At 43.6% G+C, this 24,446-nt stretch overlaps 2 protein-coding genes across 26 annotated transcripts in view; one reads left to right on the top strand and one right to left on the bottom strand.

Moving 5' to 3' along the window:
• ARHGAP28 (Rho GTPase activating protein 28) overlaps positions 1-24,446 on the top strand; it is a 330,654-nt gene that overhangs the window by 284,129 nt on the left and 22,079 nt on the right. For 9 of the 23 annotated variants that reach the window (XR_006587788.1, XR_006587785.1, XR_006587782.1 and 6 more), the window contains 3 exons: positions 1,035-1,190; positions 8,101-8,239; positions 10,508-10,753. The gene's annotated coding sequence lies outside the window, so the exon portion shown is untranslated. Of the gene's footprint in view, positions 1-1,034; positions 1,191-2,490; positions 2,796-3,594; positions 4,409-8,100; positions 8,266-10,507; positions 10,754-13,440; positions 13,556-14,555; positions 14,725-15,283; positions 19,774-24,446 lie in introns of those variants that run through there. The other 14 variants (XR_006587776.1, XR_006587777.1, XR_006587767.1 and 11 more) reach the window with 13 other exon arrangements.
• Positions 1,580-24,446, bottom strand: part of LAMA1 (laminin subunit alpha 1) — a 168,830-nt gene continuing 145,963 nt past the window's right edge. For all 3 annotated transcript variants that reach the window (XM_019814998.3, XM_045041274.1, XM_023241765.2), the window contains exons 49-63: positions 22,183-22,333; positions 21,378-21,522; positions 20,766-20,907; positions 18,037-18,151; positions 17,671-17,841; positions 15,302-15,465; positions 14,402-14,587; positions 12,888-13,023; positions 10,759-10,871; positions 8,501-8,690; positions 7,806-7,964; positions 7,145-7,298; positions 5,764-5,897; positions 2,546-2,768; positions 1,580-1,940 (exon numbers count right to left, since the gene is read on the bottom strand). In XM_019814998.3, the coding sequence (XP_019670557.2) occupies positions 1,780-1,940; positions 2,546-2,768; positions 5,764-5,897; positions 7,145-7,298; positions 7,806-7,964; positions 8,501-8,690; positions 10,759-10,871; positions 12,888-13,023; positions 14,402-14,587; positions 15,302-15,465; positions 17,671-17,841; positions 18,037-18,151; positions 20,766-20,907; positions 21,378-21,522; positions 22,183-22,333 (2,344 nt within the window). In that variant the 3' untranslated portion in view covers positions 1,580-1,779. The remainder of the gene's footprint in view (positions 1,941-2,545; positions 2,769-5,763; positions 5,898-7,144; positions 7,299-7,805; positions 7,965-8,500; positions 8,691-10,758; positions 10,872-12,887; positions 13,024-14,401; positions 14,588-15,301; positions 15,466-17,670; positions 17,842-18,036; positions 18,152-20,765; positions 20,908-21,377; positions 21,523-22,182; positions 22,334-24,446) is intronic.

The following is a 24,446-nucleotide window of genomic DNA, read 5'->3' as shown; positions in this document are numbered from 1 at the left end:
TTGAAGGGGTGGTCTTGTGTATGGTCAGCTCCCATGTAGAATGTGTGTGTCTTTATGGCTTTGGCCGGCTGGCTGGAGCTGTGTCTGGTGCAGGCTGGGGATCACGTGGCACTCTGTGCTAGGGGTGCCTGGTGTGATGGCTGGAGCTGGCATGGGTATGGGCTGTGCTGTCCCAGAGTACTCCATGCACCCTGGAAGGACAGCTGAAGCTGAAGTGGATGTGGGCTGGGGTGTTTCAGGGCTCTCCGTGCAGTGGGCACTCTGGTGGGGCAGCTGTAGCTGAGGCAGGCCAGAGGGACCTGGGGTGCTCCATGTATGGGGCATCTGGGCAGGAGATCTGTAGCTGATGGTGGGTATTGACTCAGGCAGTTCCAGGGCTCTCTGGCCAGAAGGTATCCTTGAGGACAGGTGAAGTCACAGTGGGTACAAGCACAGGGAGTGACCTAGTGTGGCGATTAGAACTGGCACAGGTCAGGGAATCCTGGGACATTCTGCCCCGGGGCTGCCCTGGTGATGTGGCTGGAACCCCACGGCAGGCAGGGGCTTCGGGTTCCTGGTCACTCTGAATATTGGCCACCTTGGTGGGGTGGCTGGAGCCAAAGCAGCATGAGCCAGGAAGTCCCAGCATCCTCTTCACCAGGGTGCCCTGGCAAGCAGTCTGGAGCCGAAGTGGTATAGACATGGAGTATTCTGGGGTGCTTTGTGCCTGTGTCACCTTGATGGGATGGCTGGAGCTATAGTGATGAGCATTGACAAGGGGTGTTCTAGTGTGTGCTGTTTCGGGGCCTCCTTGGTGGAATGGCTGGGATGGTGTGGGCTAGAGGCCCAGGACTCAGGCAGTAGGCCAGCTCTGGTGTCTGGACCTTCTTCCCATCCACATTATCAAGGTAGATGGGGAACGTAAACCATGGCACTTGCCAGCCCCTCCAACCTAGAAAGCGTTCCAGCATCTCCCCCACTGTCTGGTGGTTTTAGGGCTGGCTCTTTTGTATTCTATTTGCTCTTTTATACCATGGCTTTTTTTTGTGCTCCAGGGAACCCAGTACTAACGTGGCAGGCCAGCTGAGGCACCAAACCCTGCTCCTGCCTGTGCTATCAAGGTGTTCGGGGGAGTGTAAACCATGGTTACTTGCCAGCCCTTCCGACCCAGAGAGAGTTCCAGCAGCTCTCCTGTTTGGTGGACTTACAAGGTAGGATCTCTTAGATACTAGTTGCTCTTTTAAACGACGGCTTTTTTCTGTGCTGTAGAGCAGACGGATCAGCTCATGGTCCCTCAATGCTATCCTTCCCCACTGCAATTCACAGGGCTGGGGGTTCCTTTTGTTACCATGTCCCCATCTCTCTTGCCATTCTTTATGTGCTCTGTGCCACAGAAGCCATCCAGCCAGCCCTCAGTTCTTCAGGAGGAACTGCTCTATAAATAGGTATAGATTGTGGAGGAGGCGAATTCAGGGTCTTCCTACATCACTATCTTGGACCAGACTCCATATTTTTATAAAATTCAAAATGTAAAACATGAAAAACTGTCAGGTAATGAACAGAATATTCAATGTCTACAAAGAAAAAGTGAGCCACTTAATTCAATTTAAACTTTAAACTATTTAATAGAGGTATTTGTTGTACACATGGTTTTACTTTAATATAAGTACAAAATTTCTCTCTGGAAACACTTAACCTGAGTTGAAAATGAAATCAGAACTGAAGAGAGATTTTAATTCACAAAAACAATTCTCCTCAAAATATAAACAATGATTCCCAACTGGGGAGTTGCTCTGAAATTCAGGGTTCAGACCCAGGACAGGAATGAGGGAAAACTCCTTGTAGATCAAAAGCTCTGCTGAAGTCATAGGATTGCACTTGTGGGCCCTTAATCAGAGTGAGCTTTCTCAAGCACCCCCGGAAGGAGGTCTGGCTGCTCAGGCAGTTTTGCTTTACGTCAGCTGTTAAGAGAGAAGTCTTGCTTAATTTTGTTAAATGACATGACTAGTACAATAGGAGCAAAAGTAATTATCAAGTAGTTTTTTCATCAAAATTAGAACACTGTTCTCCCACATATGTTGCTTCTGTGATAAGTCAATGAAAACTTTTAATATATGGTAATTTTAAGGTATAGTTATGACTTAAAAGTCATCAAAGAGATGTTTATTTCGTTATTTGTAAAAATCACTGGGAACATCCGAAATGCAGAATTCAAATCCAGAATCGATGTCAGAGGATAAGATCATGTTTCTTTGTCCTCTAAAATGGTTACCTGCCCTAAAATGACTTCCTACTCTGGGGGGTCATCTAAGATGACTTGCCTCAGTAAAGTCATCTCGCTTACTTTACATTGCATCCAGTGTTCTCAGAGTCTTACCTAACGATGAATTTACTTGTGTAGATTATTTTAACTTTTCCAAGAATTTCTAGGTATTTGAGATAGACTTTCTAAAATGTAAAGGATTTGTCACCCAAACCATGTATTTTTCTCAATCCCTATTCTGTATCCAGCTAAACTGACAGAGCTCCTTAAAAGTGAACGGGCAAAGCAGACACCCATACGTACCAGGGTAGCCACCCACATAAATGGGATTGTTGGTGTCTGCTGAGGTGGACTGGGTGTGTGGACTTTCAGCGTGAGCTGCATTCCCATCGACAATCAGAACCAAGCGGTGTTTGCTTTTCTGAGCTTGAAGTGTGTGCCATCTTCCATCGCACAGAGTACTGGTAGCTTTGGGTTTATATGTGGCTGTTATCCGACCAGCACCATTGTTAACATGAAACAAGATCTAAACAAACAAGACACAAATACCTTGGTGAATTTTTCTATGTTTAAGGAACACCATTCATTTATATAATGCTCTTGGAGTAGATAAATCCCCCCATTCTGCTAAAAAGGAGGGCAAGCTATGAAAAACAATGATTTTGAAAAATAACCTCATAAAGGATGCAGGTTTCATCACTCCCGAAACTACAGAAAGGATCAATGACCACCTCCATGGGAAGAAGCCCAAGCCATTGCCCTCAAATCAGTACCTTTTTCAGGCCTGCAGGAGCTGATGGGTTTAGAGGGTCAGTTTGTGGCAGATGGCTAGCACCTATGAAGGACCATTTACCGACTCTCTTGTGACAGACTATAGGTGCCCTACCACAGCAAGTTGTAACACACAAAAAAATCTAAGACTTGCAAAAGCTAGCAGGGAATACTTGTAAGAATACTGTTGTAGAGGTGACTCTGTGTATTTCGAGGTCAACTGTGATAAATTAAAGATGTACACTATAGACCCTCGGGCAACAGCTAACAAAAGTTTTAAAGGAAAAATAAGCCAATAGTAGAGGTAAAATATACATCAGAAATTACATTTTTGTCAACTGTTACACTTCTAATAATGTTTCTCAGATGTCCTATAAAAATACGCACATGATACAGAATTTTTCAAAATTCTTTTGAAGTCCAGATGAGGAAGCCTTTGGCTATAAGCCACAGTGTAGAGGGGCAAGCGGTATGATGTAGAGGCAGCTTTGTTTAGACATGAAGATGAAATAAGGGGGGAGAAGAGGTGAAGGACAAGAGGTGGATCTGATTGTCTTACATCCTCCTCACCCCCATTCTAGGATGGCCTTGCAGCCGGAAACCCAGTGGGGAAGAAGCAGAAGTACTAGAAATAGGCAAATGAGATTGCAAATAAAATTGGGAACAATCTAGAGCACAGAGACTTGTTCCTTCCTTGCAGGAGGCAGTAGCTTAAAAAGAGACAAGCATCTTAGTTTCAGAGCAACACAAGTTGACCACAGTGCAAGAGAAATGGTGAAAAGTGTAGTTAGGTAGAGAGGATTTAAGAGACGCCTTTCATCCCCATGGCCTGGCAACAACTCCCCAGTTCTCCTGTGATCCTCTGGGGGACGCAGGAGGTGGCTGAAGAGATAGCAGTGCCCCTGACCGGGATGGGAAGCTTGATCTGCAAGGGATGTTGGCCTAATAATCTCCAGGATAAGTTCCCACAACCTGGTGATGGCTGAAACTCCAGACCACTCGTTACAACTTGCCAGGGACAACTGGCCTAGTGCACAAAAGACAGAGGCTATGCCTAAGGACCAGGAATGCCAAGCCACACCTCAGCTATTGTCAAGAGAGAACTTACAGAAAAGAAAGGACAAGGAAGACTCTCTTCCCTCACATCTTGCTTGCACCTAGAGGCAGTTTTCAAGCAAAAGAGACTAAGGTATCCTAATTGTTCATTTTGTTCTGAACATGGGAAAGACTGGCGACTGAAAAGAGCAGAATAGTTACAGAAAAAAATATATATATATTTTGAATTAAAAAAATTAGACTGTGGTATATCCATCACATGGAATACTCTGCAATAAAAAAAAAAAAAAGAAAAATGAACCATTGATAAACACAACAGCCCAGATCAATGCCAGGAAATGAGGCTGAGTGTACAAAGCCAATCTCAAGAGGACATATACTGTATCATATCATTTATATAATACTCATGAAATAACAGAGAGCTGGAGAACAGATCAGTGGTTGCCCAGGGCTAGAGAGAGAGATGGTGTGGATATGAAGGGGTGGGTTGAGAGAGCCTTGAGGTACAATTAAGTATCTTGACTATGAGGGTGGATACATAAAGCTAAACAAAATTGTGTAGAGCTACACACACACATGTACATGTATAACTAACTCAACTGAAAAAAACTCTGGATTATGCCAATGTCTATTTCATGGATTTGATGTTGTGTAAGAGTTATGCAGAGACACCTGGGTAGCTCAGTCGGGTAAGCATTCAACCTTGGTTCAGATCACAATCTCGCAGTTCATGAGTTTGAGCCCTGCATTGGGCTGTCTGCTGACAGCTGAGAGCCTAGAGCCTGCTTTGGATTCTGTGTCTCCCTCTCTCTCTGCCCCTCTATTTCTCTCAAAAATAAGTAAACATTAAAAAAAAATTTTTTAAGAGTTATGCAGAGCGTCTGGGTGACTCAGTTGGGGAGCTGACTTCGGCTCAGGTCATGATCTCACAGTTCATGGGTTCGACCCCCATGTCGGATTCTGTGCTGACAGCTCAGAGCTTGGGGCCTGCTTCCAGATTGCGTGTCTCCCTCTCTCACTCTCTGCCCTTCCCTCACTTGCAGTCTGCCTCTCTCTCTCAAAAACAAATACGAAAAAAAACTTTTTTAAATTAAAAAAAAAAAAAAGTTATGCAGATGCTAACATGGGGGAACCTCCTTATATATTTTACTGTAACTTGCCATCAATCTGTAATTACTTCCAAATAAAATGTTAACAAATATTAGGGAAGGGAGAGCATCAGGTTGGCAATTTTCAGATGCCTCTGGAGAAAAGATTTCTGTTGTAGTAAGATTGCAATTTTGCTTTAAGTTTAATTTCATTTTTGTCATTTTTAATCTTTTTCAGATTAATTAAACCTTTTCTCTTTTCCACTGAAATGATCATTGGAAGTTTGGATCTAGGTATTTCTTGTTTTTTTGTTTTTTATTTTTTTTAATGTTTGTTTATATTTGAGAGAGAGAACTAGTACACAAGCAGGGGAGGGGCAGAGAGAGAGATGGAGACAGAATCTGAAGCAGGCTCTGAGCTGTCAGCACAGAGCCCGATGCGGGGCTCGAAGCCAGGAGCCATGAGTTCATGACCTGAGCCAAAGCCAGATGCTTAACTGACTGAACCACCCAGGCACCCCTGGATCTAGGTATTTCTACTGTTTCTCAATTGCTCTGTCTCTGGCACTGGGATAAAGGAGAACCCCATCAAGATCAAGCACTTACCTTGCCATTCACAATCTCTAATCCGATGGCATCTACTTTGGCGCTGCTGATCCCCAGGAGGACACCATTCTCAGAGGTGGTACGAAATTCCAGTGTTATATTTACATCTGATCGGACTTTGTAGCCTTCCTTGACTGAAAAATACAAGGATAACCCCAAGTTAGGGGTGAGCCTGGCCCAGGAGGGTTCAGAGTCGGAGAGGCCGTGGGCTGGCTGGCTGGTTGGTTGGCTGTGCATTTTGGTTCCTAGTTCAGGAGGCCTGGTGCTAGCTCTTTCTCTGGATCCAGCACCATCCTCAGCTTCCTCATCTGTAAGATGAAGTGATGCTATTCAAGACCTACCAGGGCTGAGCCAGACCGGAGCCCAGGCAGGCACATCCTCTCTTCTAGAGACACATAGGGAAAAAACCGAAAGGGATTTGATCCATATAATCCCTTCATCATCTATCCGGCAATAGTCTACTTTATTTTCCCAATATCTACATACTGGGTATGGTGTCATTTACTGAGCATATTCATATCCACGCTAGGTTTTTTTACTTGAGGATTTAATTAAATGTATATTTTATTCAAGTGATAGAAAAGCTGAGAAACCAAACTGGGGCTACATAACAGATGGTTGTTCAGCCCAGGGTTAGAGGAAAATTGGGAGAAGGCCGTGTTACCAGAGCTTCTTGGAAGCACAGAGTGAGAGAGAGAAGTGTGCTAGCTTTTCCTTTCCTCCCACCCGCCCCTAATCTTCAACCAGGACCTCCCAGGACCTCCCTGGAAGCCAGAGAAATGCCGTTCCCTGTGGTAGAAAGCGGAACAGAGGCCAAGAGGAGCAGGGTTGTGAGTGCAAACAGCAAATCAGATGGAGAGGGAAGGCCAGATACATTACAAAGGCTTAGTTCTAGGCCGTGAGGAATTTACATTTGAAGGCATTTTAGACATTTAAATTCCTCTACTTAGGATCAGTATTGTCAACAGTCTCAATGGAGTCAATTTCTTCATCAAATCTGACTTGCATTTGGCTGGCTGGTCTAGATATTTTATGTTGATTTTTGTCAAAGGCCTTTATTAACTTGGGCAGAGAGAATGTGGCTCACATAAATTTAGGGAAAGTACAGACAAAACCAGTACCACATGTCTGCCCTCTGCCTGAAGTTGCCGCTCTCCTGGTGGGAACAAGCCTGCAGCAGGCCATCTGGATAGCATGAGGGGGAGAAGGCTTTTACATTAGAAGTTGAGAAATTAGAATAAACTCGAACACTCAACTAAAATGGTCTTGCTGCAGCCTTGTTCAGGGGGTCCTGTCCTATCAGGACATATCACTGGATCCATTTCAGAGTGCAGGCTAAATAAACCCAAAGATTTCTTTTGAGATCATTGATAATACATACCAAGAGCTGCGTATCCACTGCCCTCAAAGAACGTTCCTTCCTGAGCCACTGCATAGCACCTGCTTACTGCAAATGCAGACACTGGGCTGCTTTTGTCCAGCTGTTTGCCATTCAGTATCACCTCCCCAATGCAGGCGGGGACACTGTGGGTGATCTAAACCAAGTGACATGAGAATAGGTGCTCTAAGTAGAACAAGACGGGCAAGGGTAAAATGTTCCTATGCTTCAACAAACACATTAAAATGTTAACTTTTGGTTTTTAAAATCGAATTTCCACAATAGTTTACATAAACATCTAACAGGAGTATCTTGGCTAGTAATGCAGTAAAGGTGTTTTCCATCATTTTGATTAAGTAGTGTAGAAATCAAGATGCTGAGTTTTCTAATCTGCAAATACAAATCTACTGGACTTTCCTGCATTGTACCAGAGCTAAATGGCTGGGAAGGGGAAACATTCATTAACAGGTAGGAAAGGCTGGCTGAGCTTCAAGGGGAAGCGCCAACACAATTTAGGGATGCAGTTGAAAAGGTGTGCATCATGCAGCCAAGCTCCAGTTTCAAACAAGATAATTCAACATAAACTTTTTCTTTTACAAATAAAACCACAAAAGCACAACCACAATAAAGGTAAGACGGGCTCCAAACAGAAAACACAGCTTACGTTTCCAATGTTCCTGGCTCTGTACTCAGAGGGAAGACCTCCTAGGTACAGCTTTCCTTCCACATCCAACATGGTACCATCTCCCACAGCTGTCACTGTGGGGGATTCCTGGCCATCAACTGTCATGAAGCCCTTTCTTTTAAAGTGCTCTGTCTTGACCTAGAGCAAAATGAGAATATCCACAGTTTTAAAGGAATCTGAGAAAACTGTAACAGATGTTTGTTTGCAGCATCTGTTCATTATAGCTGTAATAACCTGAATGAGATCCTAAAGGGTGGCTCTGATTTTTACACAGTTGGTGTTGAGGAGACCAAGCCTGGCAGGAGGCTGGAGCAGGCACAGGCAAAGCGCACGTTAGAATGGGAAGAACCCCTGTGGCCTAGTTATAAGAAAGCAAATGCCATGACCTAAGGGTTGGCCCACTCATGCCACAGGTAGGCTTGATTTACTTCTCATCAAGGTGAGAACGCTTCTGGTACCTTTCATTCATTCCACCAATGTTAGCTGCTGAGTGCCTTTCACGATGCAGAAAAGGTCCCTGCCTACAAGAAGCTTATATCTATAGAGGAGATAGTGGACACAAAGCAAGCTAGAAACCAAAGGGGATCACTTCATGACAGCGAACTGGAATGGATACAAGGGATGGATGGAATAAACCTTAGCACGAGGGATTCACCAGCTTCCTGAGGGCATACCGTGTGCCACCTGCCATCACTGATCACTGCAGGGTGGGAGACCTTTGTTCTGCCTTTCCCAAGATCAAACATGAAGTGAAGGTGGCCCCCATGCAGCTGGAGCGTGGCATAATCAACTTGGTTCTGATGAGCCATGTAGTAAATCAGACCGCTGGAGGCAAATGTCCGGATACTTAGCTGAACTGAGAGCCTGGAGGAAAACAAGAGCTCAGGCCTCAGAAAGAAACTTTCACATGTAAAAATAACCTCAAAGAGAGAATCTAATAACTGTTTCAACCTGTGTATTTAACATCTCAGCAGAGAGTCATTCATTATTCCTTCATTCATTCATCCATCTGTTCACCCAACTAATAGTTACCACATACAGATATCTGCCAGAGACTGTTCTAGATGCTGAGGCTGGAGCACTAAACAAAGAGGAATGTCCTTTCTCCCGCAAAACTAATACTAGAAATCTATCAGAGATAAAATTGGGTCATGAGAGGCCAACTGGTGGTTTTATTAAAGAGGGCAGGCAGCTCTGAAAAGGTGCTGTTTCAGCTGAGCTCTGAATGGCAGGAGCAAGCCCCACAAAGCTCAGCACTTTGTTTGCAGACAGTGCCGAGTATGCTAAAACAATGGGGTGGATTTGGGTGGACAGCCAGGAACCCCCTACCGGGGCTCCATGGGAGACAGCACCACACAGCAGTGGAGGGAAGGCTGCATCTGGGTATCCTCCCGCAGAAGAAAGCACAACACTAAAGCACTCTGGGACAGGGAGTGTTAAATATCAAGGCAATTTGTGGCACAAGTGTTTGCTCCTCTTGTTAACAGTGATGAGGAAGAGGGTGATGGCTCTGAGAGAGGTGATGGGCTCCAGAGGCAAGCAAGATGGGGAGCAGGACCCTTCCTCTGTGGTGCAGGGGAAGAGGTGCAAGGGTGGGGACAAAGGCAGCAGGGGTGCTCTTTTGGGTAGTGGACAGATGAGAGTTCTCTGTTCACTGAGGCAGTCATCAACTGGGGCATGAAGAGAGGCTGTGGGAATGCACGGAGTTTTGAGATAAGAGAAGCTATAAAAATTTTTTTAAAAATGAACATAATAGAGAATAGTATTGGCTACTCGTGTAGTCTGGAGGTTCCATCTCAAATCAGTGGCCATGGCTTTCAAGTCAAACCAGGTAAGAAAGAGATACGTACTTCTGCAGACTTGACCACCAATGTGGATTCTGGTACAGATTAGGAAGTATGAATTTTTCCTGGGGCCGTGGTGGAAGTTTACAAAGGAGCACCTGTAGTAATGGCACTGTGCCCATCTGTATTGGGGATAAACTATTCTAGGGGAGTTGTAGAAGGAGGGTTTGTGAGAAAGCATGACAGGTTCAAGGTCTTGATGCAGTTGAGGAGCTGTTGGAATGGGAGGTAACAGTAGATATGAGGAGGACGGGGTTAATAGGATGCTTCAGGTAGAGATTCTGTTGGAAGTGGGATGGATATTTACAAAGTAGGCAAGGGTGTGTGTGACCGTGGGGAGAATGTGGCTGAGGAAAAGCCCTCTGACAGGAGCCAGAAGACTTGGAAGGTCCAGTGTGGGGTGGCCGAATTCATGGAAAATGATGGCCCAAGTTATGGAACAAAGGCACTGAGGCAAGGTCTGAAGACGGTGCCATAGGGGCAGTGATCACAGGTGGCCGTAACACCAGGTGCAGTCTGAAGGATTCAGCGGAGAGGAGGAATGTGGAATCCCCAGGCCTCATCTGTGGGATGTGAGCTAGCTTTGTCAAGGAAGAGCCCTTGGGGACAAGCAGGTGTGAGGGCAAGAAGGAATGCGCAGATTGGTGTGGGTGTGGCACCAGGGAGTTTGAAAGGCACAGTGAAAGAGTTTGGGTGGACAATTTGATCAGATTAGTAAATGCTTACAATAGAATGGGGTTGAAAGTCCAGAGGATGATAGATCTAGAGGACTTGAGATTCTAGAACAAGATGATTTAGAGAGATTCCCTATCTATGTGCTTTAATATATTCATACAGAGGCAGCAGCTAGCCTTCATCAAGAAGGGGTAAGGACAAACCACAGGAACCCCACTGGACCACATTTTAAGCATCTGGTTTGCACAAAGGCTGCATTCCTGTCTCTGCCTTTTCACCACTGCCATTTGGTTGCACGTTGAATACTCCATAATAACATACAAGAAGCTTCTGAAAAGACTCATTGCTGAAGAATACCTCCTGGATTCATTTATCGGTGAGACATCTAATAAAGACTTTAGAACAACACCCACCTCTTTCTGACAGCCAGCTGATTGAAGGGCAACACAAAATGGCTGCTTTGCATGAGGCCAAACTGGTGAGCGTTGGGGATGTACTCTGGGGCTCTGTCCACAGCACACTGCCCCTGTAAGACACGCAGATGGACTCTCAGCCACACAGAGCCAGGGCCCCCACTAACGTGTCCCAAGTTTTCCATGAAAAAAATATCTCGGAAGCAACTGGATCAGAACACCAATAGCCACAAATACCTGTCTGCGCTGACTTGTTCTGTGCTTTAAGTAATTTACTTGCTATGTCTTTATCTGAGAAGGCAGTTAGAGCTTCTGTCTTTCACCTCAGTCCCACTCAAGTTTGCTTAAAAGTCCCATGACTATTCATCAGGCCAAAGGGGCAGAGGCCTTGCTGCTGCCCTCCCCTGCCTCCCACCCCAGGCAAGGGCTGGAGGGGATCAGTAGCAGCACATGTACCAGGAGACTGGAAGTGCCCACAAGTGACCAGCAGGGGCTCCGAGCCTGACGTCTCCAATTCCTCCCAGACAGAGCAAGTCCAGCTGAGAGGAGCGAAGCTGAAAGGGGGGCTGCTGGGGAACCTGCAGGTTGCCTGGCCGCACCCTCCACACAGTGGCTCTGAACCACGTGAGGCTTCAGACTCACTTTTCGGCTTGGGGTAGGTGGACGCTACCAGGGGAGCTGTCCTGAGCTCAAAGATTGGTCCTGCTTGGAAGGTACTGCTTTTTGTATGACTGAACCACCATCTAATCAGAGTGCATGCTTTCAACCAAGGAAACAGAGAAATCAGAAAAGGGAAAAGAAAATGGAAACTAAGAACTGCCATTAAAAATACTTGGCCATGGGGCGCCTGGGTGGCTCAGTCGGTTGAGCGTCTGACCTCAGCTCAAGTCATGATCTCGTGGTTCATGAGTTCGAGCCCCGTGTCAGGCTCTGTGCTGACAGCTCAGAGCCTGAAGCCTGCTTCAGATTCTGTGTTTCCCTCTCTCTCTCTGCCCCTCCCCTCCTCACACTGTGTCTCTCTCAAAAATAAACATTAAAAACTTTTTTTTGAAAAGTACTTGGTCAAAATTGGCTTTTCCTAGATGAATCAAATCTTTTTTTTTTTTTTTTAAGCAATAATGGAATGTTCAATGGCTTTTACATAACAACTTATTTTCTGTTTCTGACTCAACCCGAAGTCACGATGAGTCCTTATAGAAACTCTGCTACAGGGGCACCTGGGTGGCGCAGTCGGTTAAGCGTCCGACTTCAGCCAGGTCATGATCTCGTGGTCCGTGAGTTCGAGCCCCGCGTCAGGCTCTGGGCTGATGGCTCGGAGCCTGGAGCCTGTTTCCGATTCTGTGTCTCCCTTTCTCTCTCTGCCCCTCCCCTGTTCATGCTCTGTCTCTCTCTGTCCCAAAAATAAATAAAAAACGTTGAAAAAAAATTAAAAAAAAAAAAAACTCTGCTACAAATCTTGCTGTACGGCAGTCAGATGAAGATGGCTGTCAGGGCCTGTGGTCTGTAAATGCTGTGCCGTGTCATCAGAGAACTATTCGCCACCCTGCCCCTGCCCTGCTTTTCATCACAGGGGTGAACCTTGTGACCGTTCCTAGAGTTCTTTGAAAAATGGCTTCCTCGGGGCGCCTGGGTGGCTCATTTGGTTAAGCATCAGACTGGTAATTTTGGCTCAGGTGATGATAGCATGGTTCGTGGGATTGAGCCCCATGTCAGGCTCTGTGTTGAGCATGGAGCCTGCTTGGGATTCTCCCTCTCTCTCTTTGCCCCTTCCCCCCCCCCCCCCCCACCCCATAGACACATACACACTCTGTCTCCAAAATAAAGAAAAAGTAAAAATGGCTTCCACCTGGGGGTTTGGAGGGTGGGTCAATGGAAGAGGCTGGAGTGTTTCTCCCTCCCTTCCAGCTCCAGGTGGCCTCCCTGACAGCACCTTTCTTCTCTGTGCCCCAGTACTCACCAGGAGACCCTCTCTGCTCAGACTCACTCCCCCTGTTCCTGGTAGCACCACCTTCTCCCGTGGCACTGTTGTTCCATTGTGCTCCTTCAGCTTTCCCAGCACCTTTGTAACAAGGTCCCCGCTTTTGTTCTGACTGTACTTGACTGATACAATTAAAGAAAGCCCCTCTTACTAGACTTGGTAAAGGCTGAGGCTCTGGCGGGAGCTCGCTGTCCTCTCCATGAAGAGCCAGCTTCGGCCTTTCTGAAAGCAAGCAGGTGTCCAAATCTACTTGTTCATAACCAACCGCACTCGTGAAATCCAAATGTCTAGATACAAAGTGTTTATAAAATTAATTAAGATACTATGTACAAGCCAACACAGGAGCCAAAGTCATTTGATTATTGAACACTACAGTCTTATGACAAACCATTAATATATTACTCTTAGTGAAACCAAATTGACCATCTTCCAGTGACTAGAAGTCTGTAAGTCTTATATATTCCCTCATTTGATTCTTCGGCCCACCCCACTCCAGCCCCTCCCCGTGTCGTCCTCCTGGCCACCGCTGAGCATCCCTCAAGATTTGGCTCAAATGCAGCCTTGGCCGGGGTAAGAGAATGAGTCTGTCTCTGGCTCTCACACGACTACACACTGGCCTCAGTTAAACACTGATTTCTTTCTTAGAGATTTACACTTGCCAGGAAGTCCTGACCTACACTTTTCATATTCCCTTCACTCTGCAGCCCTTGCAACATGTCCTGTCTGCGTCTACCCTCTTGGCACCTTCTGAGGACGTGGCTGTGAACGGCACGGAAGCATTTCTGCCCTATGGAATTCTCAGCCTCAGGGCTTTCAGTAGTAAGATGCTGAATCAGTTTATTTATAAACAGAGAACTGGGCAAATAAATCAACTGTACAAATAAGTTGTACAAACCAAGGCTCTGACATGATAATCGTGCTGAAACCCAGTGTAATGTTTTATTCTTCCAAAGTCCAAGGACTCCTAAGAAGTTCTTTTACAGGGGACACTGCGACCATCAGAGATCCAAGCCATTGTTTAAGGTCTCAAGGCAAATGGGCAGTTCAGGCAGGAGGGAGCTTGCTTGTCCTGGGCAGATTCTGGCTCCGCACCCCCACCTGCAGGTTGTAGCCCCGCTTTTGTGCCACCAGCGTTCTTATGCAGGCAGGAGGCAAGTGAAGAAGAAATAAATACCCATGGGCATGTGGGCATGTGTCCGTTCTCTTACTCAGAATGAGCTCCACAGGGAAGACAGACTTCCCGTTCTTAATTAGGCACTAATTGTTTCAGGAGGAGCCATTAAACCGAAGCTGCAAGAAACCCCACCATAAAGGTTCCTTTAAAGCAGTGAGCTCAAGACAGCAAGAAACTTGCATCACAAAATCTCTATGTTCCCTGAAGTGCATGTCAAAAGTGTATTTGACCTCTGATGTTTGTTGATAGTCCTGTGGAACTGATGTTCATTTTTTTTTTTTTTAATATATGATTACCAGATATATCCACTATTCTAATCCAGTAGAATCCATTTGGGAGACCTTTGCGATAGAATAGGGCTTGCTTGTTACTCAGAAACTTGTAGGATTTTAGGTAATCTCAAACAGCAAAATTAGATAGCAAGTCAGGGTCAGTACTCAGCTTTAAAAAATCAGGAAGTGCAAAAACATGTTGAGAGCAGTTACACTTACTCCATGTTAAAGATCAGGTTTTTGATACAGCCGTGAAATGATCTTCCCATCTTGAGCACTGATGTCCCCTCACCCTCTGGAACTCCCCCTATGTACAGGCTGGATACATTTATTGTCCTGCTTTCTGCTGATGGGCCCAACTTCATTTCTACAGGATTTGTCTCATCCATTTGGACAGTGATAACGCTAAAAGGTCAAAGGAGAAAAGAAAAGCTTTTAAATGTAATGAAACATAACTATTTTAATACATAATTTCACAAGTTCTTACTGAATGACAGAAGTTCCCTGAAGACAAATTTTAATGACACTAAGTGAATAAAAAGGTGAGTCTTAAAAATTAACACTTACAATTGAACATCCTCCCAAAATGAATCACGTTATTAAATACTATTGAGTTCAATTCACTTGGGGAGAGTATTATTCTTTTACTTTACCTGTGATAAAATGTCCAGCATGCTTTTGAAACATTTGGTCTACCGCTTTGAAGGGGTATATGTAGGAATGTTGATACAACACTATTTACTATTTTACTATTTGTTTTCTGTTTACTGTGTTCCTACTTACTGTTTGACATTTATTATTTAGTATTGATATAATGCTGTCTACTCACACTATGGTACTATCTGCCACAGAATTAATCTGATGTAAAACATTTTATACTGGGCCCCAGAAAAGAGTAGGGTTAAGGTTTTTTAATTGCAAAAATTCCACAAATATCTTATTACCAAGCAGATGAAATTACTTTTGAGGGAGGTTTTCTAGAAGGGCTCCAGAGTTATTCTGGAGCTGTAAAATCTCTGAATTTTCCTGACTTCATCCTAGTCATCCCAATCATTTTACTGCAAAGAGTATCCTAACATGGTTCCTACTGTCGGTCACCAGGGCCTTGTATGTGAATACCTCCCAGTCCTCATCAGAGAGATGGAATGCTCTTGCCCGTCACCGTATGTGCCCTTGGGAGCACGCAGGACAGCTCTTCTCAGGTTTGCTCCGTCCCCAGAGTTAACGTGCACTTCAATGTGGCCTTCAATCAGCATGATGGAAAAGAAGGGCTGGGAAGGTTGCTGAGAGATTTTCAACAGAAAAAATATTGCCACGTGATCTTTAAAATTATTATGAAGACAATATGAGAGTATTAACAAGCAACTTATTAAGAATATCACCATCTAACACAACTCTTTTAAATTCTGTATATGAGTTTCTAGTCTCTGTTCATATGATTTACATTCTGCTTTATGCTCTTATCATTAACCCTATCAAAGATTTCCCTTTCTACTTCATACTTTTTATTGCCACCATATGTACTAACAGATACATATACTGTAAATCATTGACCGATTTATTGTTAAAAATTTAGTTTCCAATTTTTCTTACCATACATAGTACTTTTGTTTTTTGCCTGTGAACACTTTTTTCTTTTTTTTTTTGGCCTAACGTTTCTAAAAGTGGGTTTAAAAGGTGGAAGAGTTTGGAAATTATTAAAGCTTTGAGAATTATTTTGCACATTGAAAATCGGTCCACCAGCAGAACGGGAGTGTGAGTGTTTCACAATGCCCTTGTGAGCATTCTGTTTTGCTGAACAAGCAGCAAACTATGATTTGTAAATGGTCCTATTAAGATTGGTGGAGGCAGGGCACCTGGGTGGCTCAGTCGGTTAAGCGTCCAACTTCCACTGAGGTCATGATCTTACAGTTTGTGGGTTCTAGCCCCACATCGGGCTTTATGACGACAGCTCAGAGCCTGGAGCCTGCTTCAGATTCTGTCTCTCTCTCTTTCTGCCCCTCCCCCACTCGTGCTGTCTCTCAAAAATAAAGTAACATTAAAAAAAAATTTTAAGACTGGTGGAGGCAAACAGTCTATTGGTTCCTCAAAAAGTTAAACATAGAATTAATCATGTGACCTATCAGTTCCACTCCTAGGTATATACCCAAAAGAACTGAAAGCAGGTAGTCAGACAAATACTTTGATGTGGATGTTCATAGCAGCATTAACAATAGCTAAAAGGTAGAAACAACCCCAAATGTCCATCAGTGAATAAGTTATGTACATATAATGGAATAGCAATTCAGCCATAAAAAGGAAGTACTGACACATCCCACGATGTGGACAAACCTCAAAAACATGCTAAATGGAAGACACAAAAGATCACATGCTGTATGAGCCCATTTATATAAAATACAGATCATCAGGAAATTCAGAGATACAGAAGGAAGGCCGCTGGCCACCAGGGACTGGGCTGCTGAGGGGACAGGAAGGGCCCGCTTGACCGCACAGGCTATTATTTGGGTGATAAAAATGTTTTGGAACTAGATAGAGGAGGTGGCCTCACCACATTGTGAAAGCACTAAATGCTAACTGTTCACTGTAAAATGGTCACTTTTATGTTCTGTGAATTTCATCTCAACTAGGAAAAAAAGAAAAAGATTGGTGGGGCCCATAAACCACTCTGTCATGGTTAGACCTTCGCCAAGTGGCTCATGAGGCACTAGGAGTCTACACACTGGTGTTCCAGTCCTGGCTCAGACATATATCAGCTGTGTGACCTTCAGCAGGTTAACAAGGTTCTCTGAACCTATTTCCTCCTCAACGAAACGCAGGATAAGCGGCATTCACCCTGCAGTGTGGCTGTGATCATCACACAGCAATGTCTACAAATAATCTTGCACAAAAGAGGAGACAGTATGCCGTGACCTCTACTTCATTAAGACCGTAAATTAGCATTCTGTGAAGCCTCTTCAAATTACGTGATATATGCAAGTTTGAGCAAAAGAAAGGGTAAATCTATGCTCTTAAAATGGAATATAAATATGGAAACCCATCAACTTTTCTCTCTTCTACAGCTGCCCCACTGTGCTGATCACAGGCCACATTTCTCTTTCTGCTGACTTCAATCCTATTTGTAGATAAGGAAAATTGTGCTCCATGGAGCAGCACACTAACAAACTCTACAGAACTGAAGGATTCACTTTCTTAGCCTTAGAATAAAGAGTAGCCACCTAACATGTGGAAAAAAGCTCTGAATGAGCTTGAAAAGAATGAGGGGTAGACAGCAAGTATCTGCCTTCTCAGTAGTTAGACAAGAAAAATGACTGTGTACCACAAAGAGGTCACTGATTCATAGACATTCAGCGATAGTAACTGCTACTTATTAAAATGCACACTTATAAACAACTGGCCACACTGCTACGATAATGTTCACGACCAAGTCATTTTCCCACTAGTGCTTCTTGAGCTTGTGTCTGAATAACAATAGCATTTGAGCTACTCACCCCGTGGGCCTGCCGATGACCCTGCTTCTCCCCATGCCTGCCCAGGGCAGCCAGGATGATGCCACTGCTGTTCTTGGTGGCAAATGTTGCCAACAGTTCCGATTCTGGCAACAAAGACCTGGGTGACAATTCAACGTAGCCACCTTTCAAGAAGCTAACAGTTCGGATAGGCTGGTTGAAAAGGAGGCAAAAAGAACACCATCAGGACTCCTAAGCACTGAATCGCCCATGGTGGGGTTTACTGCTGGTCTCCCCATCATCTCTTTTCCATCCATCTCACTGTGTTAGATTTTACTACCTTATTATGTTGATAAGTCAGTGGACATTTGCAAAAACTCATTCAAATATTAATAAAAGGCTTCCCACCTCCAGTATACAGCCTTTTCTCACTCCATAGGAATTTCTGAGTAAATCAAAGGTTGATCTGGATATTTCCAGGTTTTTGATACAGCCCACATAGCTTTTGCTGGTGACACCTTTCCTGTAGGGAAGGGCACAAGAACAACAAGATTTGGATTTTATAACTCCATTTTTGAAAGAAGGAATAAAAATAGACCTACAGGTAAAGAAGATCTGCTTCTATGTGTCATTCTGCAGAAATGTCTAAGTCTCCCACTAAGAAGGATATTGATGGTGAAGACTTTAGGTCTAATGAAGGCTCTCCTTAGGACCAAGGAAAGGGGTTGAATTTAGAGAGTTTGACTAAATGGCTACCTAGACAAAAATGCATCATATTTTAAGGGAAAGTACTGTAGTCACTGCAATTTAAATATACTCATTAAAACAGGCCAATTATAAGAAAGACAGTACACAGTCATAAGGAAACAATAGCACATAGATTGAAATCCAAATCAGTACTATATTTTTCTCTTTGTTGTTATTTATTTTTAGAGAGTGTGTGTGTGCACATGCGAGCAGCAGAGAGGGAGCAGGAGAATCCCAAGTAGGCTCCTCACTGTCATCAGAGAGCCTGATGTGAGGCTTGATTTCACAAACTCTGAGATCATGACCTGAGTCAAAATCAAGAGTTGGGTGCTGAACCAACTGAGCCACCCAGGTGCCCCACTACCATATTTTTCTTAATAGAAGTTGCCACACTGCTGGTTGGGGTGAGGTTGTAATATGATCAGTCTCTCATTTCCAAAATATGGAGATGACTGAACATCTCTAAGTTATATTCTGAAGCATCAGCTAGTCACAGGAGAACTCTGAAGTCACATGGTTTCCAGCTAGAGTCGCATTTCACTTTCCTTTCCCTCTGTGTTGAGTAGTGAGCTGCAGACCATTAGGCAACTACAAGATTTAGGGCAGATTTTAATTTTTCTGGATATGTTTCTTCCTTTGTAATTGAAGAGGCTGGTCTTGATAGATACCCAGGTCCCTTCTAGCATAAAACTCTGTTATTTGGAATGTCTTCCTGGAAAGGGGGATCTTTTCTCCATTGTCTGCACAGTGTCCATCTCGGTAGAGGACAGATGAACTGTGGCACAGCTTGTTGCTACAGGAGCACCCACCCTGCTGCCACCATGTGAGGAAACGATATCTGGAATCGGGAATTAGGAAACTGGCTTCCAATCCTGGCTGCATCCTGGCAGAGGGGTAAGACCTGGGACAAATGACCAACTCCCCCTGAAGTTTAAGTGTAATTCATTTCAAGATAGGGTGTGGGGGGAGGGTACTGGTGACTGTGGTGGTAAGCTGTGTCCCTTGGAACTTTCAGAAATTTCTGGCAAAGAAGAGGGGTGAGGAGTGAATCTGGACTGCTCAGCTTAACAGCAACCAGTGTGGACGCACTTCCGTGCCACTGATTAGGAGTGCATATAAGAACTCAGCTGTAGTTAGTGCGGTAGTAGTAGGGTAGTAGCTGTGCTACTAACTTCTTTGAAGACCACCGGGCTAGGTGAATCAGTTTGGACATTTGGTAATCCCACTCCCCAGAATCTATCTTGCCTCGACTGCTGGCCTTTGGTATAGGAGATTTTTGTTTTTAATGGTGTGAAAGAAACTTCGGGCTTCATTTGTCCAGTCCAAAATGACACAACTAAGAACAAAGACCCACAGAGATCTTATGCAAATTATTAAAGTCACAAAGCTAAACATGAATCAGTGTTACAAAAGGATCTCATTGCCTTCTCTGCCACCTTTCTTCCAACTTCCTGAGGCTGGTGTTTCAACTTTCACATACGTTATTCATTCTCATCACACAAAGGAGAAATGCAGACAGCATGATTTTTTTTTTTTTTGCCCTGAAAAAGATTCTACTATTCTGAAATGTCTAGAAGGAGCAACTTATGAGTGAAAGTGGGGTCTAAGAATACTGTACCATATTAAGTAACAATTAGTAACAATCACTAGATGTTCTAAAGGCAACACATAGAAAATCATTAATTTTACTGCAGGAGGATTTCTTTACATCCCAATTAGTAGACACACAGTGGTTTGAATCAAGGCAGACGTTAGGGATTAAAATTTGTCCCTCACAAAAGATGAAGAAGTCCTAACCCCCAGTACCTGTGAATGTGACCTTATTTGGAAATAAGGTCTTTTTAGATGTAATCAAGTTAAGATGAGGTCATTAGGATAGGTCCTAATCCAATATGACCATTGTCATTATAAAAAGGGAAATTTAGGGGCACCTGGGTGGCTCAGTTGGTTACGTGTCTAGCTCTTGATTTTGGCTCAGGTCATGATCTCGTGATTCATGAGATCGAGCCCCACGCCGGGGTCTGTGCTGACAACATGGAGCCTGCTTCGGATTATCTCTTCCTGTCTCTCTGCTCACATCCAAAAATAAATTTAAAAAGGGAAATTTGGTCACAGAGACATACATAGAGGGAAGACAGTATAATAAGAAACAAAGAGAAAGCCATCCACGAGCTGAGGAATGCCTGAAACTCCCAGAAGCTAGGAGAGAGGCATGGAACAGATTCTTCTCACAACCCTCAGAGGGAAGCAATTTTGCCGACACCTTGATTTTGGACTTGTAGCCTCCACAGTTGTTTAAGTCCCCTGGCTTGGGGCACCTTATTATGGCAGCCCTGGGAAACTGACACATTTGGCAATTACAGGCATGACAAATGGGCCATGTGATATACCTTACAATTCTTGACCTAGGTAATCCACCCACATAAATTGGATCTTTATCTAGACGATTGAGGTCAGAAGATGCTCCTGGAGTTTCACCTTGCTTCGTTTCTTTATAACTGGTGTTATATGCATCAATAACTGCTAGGAGTCCTAAAATGAGATCAAATAGAAGAGACAAGAAAATGAAAATCACTTTCTGCATTAAAGTAAAACCAAAGTTCATTTATAAAGACATACTCTTTCACATTCTGCACATTTGACCAGGGAGTGTTCTTGACTATTAAATCCTCTGTACAAAAGTCAGTGAATCCAGAATATACAAAACTAAAATGACAGCAGTATGTGTGTGGCAGAAAAGAGAATGGATTTGATCCTTGATTCCAATTCAGCATTTAATATTAAGTAATGCACCTGGAAACCATAGAAAAATAGAATTATAACATTTCTCCAGCAAAATGTGAATCCTGGCGTTTAGCATTTCAAAGAAAACAATGGCTTTCTATTAGAGTATCATTCAAGAATACCCAAGGAGCCACAAAGTACATAAAGACTGCTGATTTCGGAAGGATTTCTATTTCGATGAGGGTGACCAGTATCTCCTTGCCCTTCTGTGCACTTAACTTGCTTTCGGTTTCTCTGGAAGGCGATTTTATACCAGGTTCCGTTGTTATAGCGTCTGTCTGTAATAAGAGCAAGAGGCCCTGAACCCAGGTCAACTGTAACTCTAACTCTGCCACGCACCAGCTCGATGGATACAAAGTCTTTCTGTGAAGAAGAGAAAAGAGTTACCCAGGGCTATGTCATTCTTATGGATCCCCTTTCCCTCCCAAGGCAAGGATGGCAGAAGTCTTCCAAAGTCAAACTCAGAAAACTGGATCTGGCCTAACAGTCAGAGGTCTCTGTTAGGAAACTAAAGTGTCCGGGAAGACTTTCTAGAATACTACACTGATATAAAGGAGAGAAATGCATTGTTGCCCAAATCCACAACTCAGTAAGAGAAATGGAATCTTTGTATCTTTTTCATTGAGATTACATGGACCAGTCCTAAAAATAAAACTAGAAGATCCAGAGAGATCACGTGCACAATAGGATAAAAATAACATGAAATTCCTGTCGATGGAATTCAAAGGCCACTGTGATCGCAGTGAATGTGGAGCAAGATATATGAAAGTCAAAATTTAATAACAAATGTTACTGCTCTCTACAATGCTTGGAAGGCTGTTTTCTACTTGGTACTCTACTGTATTTTCCAAAGGTTCTTTGGTGAATTTATAATACATTTCTTAAAACGGGGAAATAGTATGGCATACATATGTATACATTATATTTGCATATGCTCATGAAGCAGTCATTAAACATAAATATCCTCCTAGCAATCTGACTGTATATACACGGTGAAGTCTGCTGTCCCATAAAGCCTCTTACAGTGCCGTTTGAAGCAAGGTAGAGAAGAAGCCCGTTGGGTGAAAAGGTACTAAAAAGCATAATTATCTGAGTCACGGTAGCCCGGAGCGTCTTCTCCACAACCGAATAACCACTCCCATCAAAATGGAAGGACGAGTCTTCGTTCTGGGGGCTGCAAAGCAGAGCAGATGAAATACAATCTATTCTCAGGAAGGCAGTTAAGGAGAAGAAATACCTTTACTGAGTTCTCTCCCTCACAAAAACTGGTAGAGCTATTATTTCCATAATCTGATAAGAAGCATAAATCATATCTTAAAATATGCTTGCCATGAGATTATGCAAAACAAATGCCAGTTGCTTTATATGGAAAGGAAAATGTAGGCAGTGTTGACTGTAGTAAAAAGGAATGTCTTCAAAGGATGGATAACTGCTCTAAATATTTCTACTTATCAAGTAGACTCTTTGTTCCAGTGTCCTATAATGTAACTGTCCTTTCTTAATTCCAAAGCTTTCAGAGTAATTTTTATATTAGCATGTTATCACCCTCTGCTGGTTTTAACTAATACATCAGCTAAACTGGAGTAATGATGGAAAACAAATCTACATCAATGTAGCAGGACCACTGTGCAAAAAAAAAAAAAATCACTGATATATATATATATATATATATATATATATATATATATATATAAAATCAAAAATCTGCAGGATGAACGTAGAACAAAGTTATTTAATACAGACCTCAGTACTTCTCAGGTGAGTGTTTTCTGGTCTTCCCCACACCTCAAAAGGCTGACTTTGTTTACGCTTTAATTACAAAGTAAGTTTATCTGGAACATGTCCTAATAGGTTTCAAAAATGTTTCTGGGCTTCAGAGTGAAACTTGGACCTTGGTGTGTTTGGGGTAGGAATTTGTACTTCTCCCAGTGGAATAAGCAAACTCAGGGCCGTATCTCCAAGCAGGACAAGTAACCAAACGGTGACACTGTTTCCATCCACAGAACAAACATAGCGGTGCTTTGTGAAACCTGAGGTTTCAAACTGATAGCTTCCCACAGTCCAGTTTTTTCTAAAGATTGCTGTCTTTCGACCTCTTTCAGGAATTGTATATAACTTAAAGGAAATGCACTCTGCGTAAAGAAACTATAGACAGATACCATATGGTTTCACTCTTATGTGGATCCTGAGAAACTTAACAGAAACCCATGGGGGAGGGGAAGAAAAAAAAAAAAGAGGTTAGAGTGGGAGACAGCCAAAGCATAAGAGACTCTTAAAAACTAAGAACACACTGAGGGTTGATAGGGGGTGGGAGGGAGGGGAGGGTGGGTGATGGGTAGTGAGGAGGGCCCCTTTTGGGATGAGCACTGGGTGTTGTATGGAAACCAATTTGACAATAAACTCCATATATTGAAAAAAAAAAAAAAACATCCGACTTCGGCTCAGAAAAAAAAACAAAAAAACAAAAAACTATGGCTTAATTCTCTGTTATTTAATTCCTAAAGCTGTGACTTCCTACAAGCATGTTCCATTGCTCTAGCTCTTGGCTGACCAGTTTCATGGGGTTAAGGATGCGGACTCTAGAACCAGATTGTTGGGGTTCAAATCCCAGTCCTTCAATTTCCTAGCTGTGTGAACTCGGAAAAGTTACCTAATGTCTCTGCGCTTCATTCTTTTCATCTATAAAATAAGGAAAACAATAGCTCTCAGGAAGGCTGTGCATGATTTAATACATGTCAAGTTCTTTAGACAATGCTTGGCACTTATATGTTCAGTACATTTAGCTCTGATGATTCTGCTTTGTTCAGAGGTCCCTGAAGGGCTGCCATTTTGCCTCTTAAAACCTGAACCTCAAAAGTTAAGTACCTTTTCAAAGAGCACACCCAAGAAAATAGTGAAACCAGGTTTCAAACAGAACTCCAGAAATCTGTCTTGTTCCGCTGCACACACCCTCTCCTTCCCCCAGAACTCCTGAGTTCTCTGTTCTCGAGAATGTGGACTCTCTACTTCTGGCTTCTCTCCATCAGCAGGGCCTGCCCCAATGAGGCAGCACAAAGAGGGGTGCATTCAAATGAACCAACTTGTGAATGCACGTCTTCGGAGGTTCTTGACCCGGGGTCAGTGACACACTTTTGGGGCTTGTCCCCTTGTGGGTCAGGCTTCCATTCTATAACCATGAGGCCCAGGCGCCTGATCACAGGTGGGCCACAGGAAGGCAGCTCCAGGCCCCTGCCCAGACAAGAGGCCCCGGGACAAATGAAAGCAGGGTTGGCAAGAGCACTTTACGG

Source organism: Felis catus, chromosome D3, assembly GCF_018350175.1.
Source record: "Felis catus isolate Fca126 chromosome D3, F.catus_Fca126_mat1.0, whole genome shotgun sequence".
Taxonomy (NCBI): domain Eukaryota; kingdom Metazoa; phylum Chordata; class Mammalia; order Carnivora; family Felidae; genus Felis; species Felis catus.
The sequence above is the reverse complement of the archived record's forward strand: the minus strand, read 5'-3'. Positions and strand labels throughout refer to the sequence as shown.